A 2,040-nucleotide genomic window follows, 5' to 3' on the forward strand; every position below is an offset into this window, starting at 1 on the left:
AAAGAAAGTGAAAAGAAAGAAAAATATTTGCTCACTGAAAAAATAATCCTAATAATGTTATTTGTTTTTATCTAATTATTCATTATCAAGATTTAATCAAATTTTAAATGAAGCTTTTTATTTGTTATTTAAACAAAATTAATTGTTCTCAGTTTTAATTAATTAAAAATGTTAAACAAAAATGAAAAGAAAAAAAAAAAGATGTCAATACCTTTCTTTTAGAGAAAATAAAGAATAATATTTTTTTATAGAAAATGAAAAAGAATAGAATTAAAAGTGCCATTTTAAGAAAATAATAATTTGGTTGCATAATGTAAACTACAGTATTCATTTTATTCATAATAACAAGCATTATTAATATAATATTATTGTACATGGCTATTTTTGTCTTTTTTCTCAAAATCTTATCTAATCTTCTCGTTTCCCATCGTTATACGACGCAAGACCTAATTTTCCTTCTTCCTCCTTCTGCCGCCGCCGCTGTCATGGAAGTTCATTTCCTATTTCCAGAAACAAACAATGAAACTACAGAAATCCCAAATATTCCAAAGCAAACCATTCTTCCTCCTCCCCTATAACGGTTTCAAACAATCAAAACGGAAAATCTTTTGCCCAGGCGTTAAAAGGGGTTTGTGATATCCCTCTCTCTCAACTACCGAATCCTGTCATCAAAGGGGACATACCCTCAATCACAATCCCAGAAGAAGAATATGAAGCAGGAATTACTGAATGTAAAAATAACCTACATGGCAGAGTTCTGTGGCCAAAGGGCTCTTCTCCGCTGACGGTAGCTGCGCTTAAGGAAAAACTCTCCACATCTTGGTCTGAGGTCAAGAACTGGGGAATGTTATCTTTGGGAAAAGGATACTATGAGTTCACTTTTGCCACCACTGAAGATATGCGTAGGGTTAGAGCAAGTGGTACCATAAGTCTAAATCCGGGTTCCTTGAAACTTTTTGCGTGGACAAAAGATTTTAATCCGGCTCTCCAATGTAATACATCTGCATAGGTTTGGGTTTGCTTGTTTGGGTTATCTCAGGAATATTGGAAACCTCGTATAGTGTTTGCTATAGCCAGTTGTGTAGGTACACCTATTTGCATTGATGCTGCGTCTTCCAAGTCAAGAATTGATCACACCTTTGGGCAATATGTAAGGGTCCTGGTTGATATGGATTTAACCAAACCTCTAAATCACAATGTGCTTGTTGAAAGAAAAAGTTTTGCGTTCTTTGCTGACATAGAATATGAAAACTTACCTCCTTTCTGTGATAATTGCAAGAGGTTGGGACATGTTAGACAAGATTGCAAATTACTTCAGAAACACCCAGCTCCTGCAGCTCCTCGAACCAAAGCAGTTTACATACTAAAACAAAACAATAAATCTGTAGAACCTGTGACAGACACACATGCGTCTTTGGAAAGAGTGATTCAGCCGACAATTGAGAGTCAGGTGCCTGAAGATCCCATCATTGTCCCTAATCCTCTAAATTTTATCTCTCAGCCTCTGGATGATTCAGAAACACAACTTACAGAAGTAGTGGAAGCTACTCATGTCAAGGAGTCTCCAATGAATAATTTTCTCCATAATTCCTGGGCGGAACTAGCTGATCTGGAAGAAGAACAGGTGGATAAGGATGGAGCTTTTACTAATGCAGTCTCTATCCTAAAAAAGAAACAGGCTGCTAGGATCAAAGCAAAGCGTGACACGAGGTCTCAAGCAGGGCCTGTCCTTTCTTTACCATGAAGTGCCTCTTTTGGAATGTGAGAGGTATTGCTAACTCTCCTACAAAATTAGCTCTAAAGCGCCTCATCAATGTAAATAAACCTGATTTTGTTTTCATATCTGAACCTTGGATTGATGTGAAAAAGCTTCCTTTTAGATGGCTTCATAGATTAGGTCTTAAGCTTTTCGCTGTCAATGAAAGGAATGGCTTAGATCCTAATCTTTGGTACTGCTGTAGTATTCATCTGGACCTTCAAGTTATAGCTTCAGATGACCAGCAAGTTTCTTTTCTTCTTAAAAACAATGATGATACCAGT

At 36.4% G+C, this 2,040-nt stretch overlaps 1 protein-coding gene across 1 annotated transcript; it reads left to right on the top strand.

Annotated features, from left to right (window-relative positions):
- Positions 1–374: 374 nt before the first annotated feature.
- LOC131642405 (uncharacterized) lies at positions 375–1,744 on the top strand. The gene is made up of 3 exons (XM_058912653.1): positions 375–491; positions 617–907; positions 1,040–1,744. Exons 1-3 carry the CDS (start codon positions 375–377, stop codon positions 1,742–1,744), a joined length of 1,113 nt encoding a protein of 370 aa, XP_058768636.1.
- Positions 1,745–2,040: the final 296 nt, after the last annotated feature.

This window comes from Vicia villosa, unplaced genomic scaffold (assembly GCF_029867415.1).
Source record: "Vicia villosa cultivar HV-30 ecotype Madison, WI unplaced genomic scaffold, Vvil1.0 ctg.004930F_1_1, whole genome shotgun sequence".
NCBI classification, from domain to species: Eukaryota; Viridiplantae; Streptophyta; class Magnoliopsida; order Fabales; family Fabaceae; genus Vicia; species Vicia villosa.

Bases quoted from the DNA above. Each gene is read 5' to 3' on its own strand.
- LOC131642405 (XM_058912653.1), top strand. From the start codon at position 375: ATGGCTATTTTTGTCTTTTTTCTCAAAATCTTATCTAATCTTCTCGTT. The intron at 492-616 runs GTTCATTTCCTA...TCTTTTGCCCAG, and splicing joins CCGCCGCCGCTGTCATGGAA to GCGTTAAAAGGGGTTTGTGA. The intron at 908-1,039 runs GTTAGAGCAAGT...GGGTTATCTCAG, and splicing joins CCACTGAAGATATGCGTAGG to GAATATTGGAAACCTCGTAT.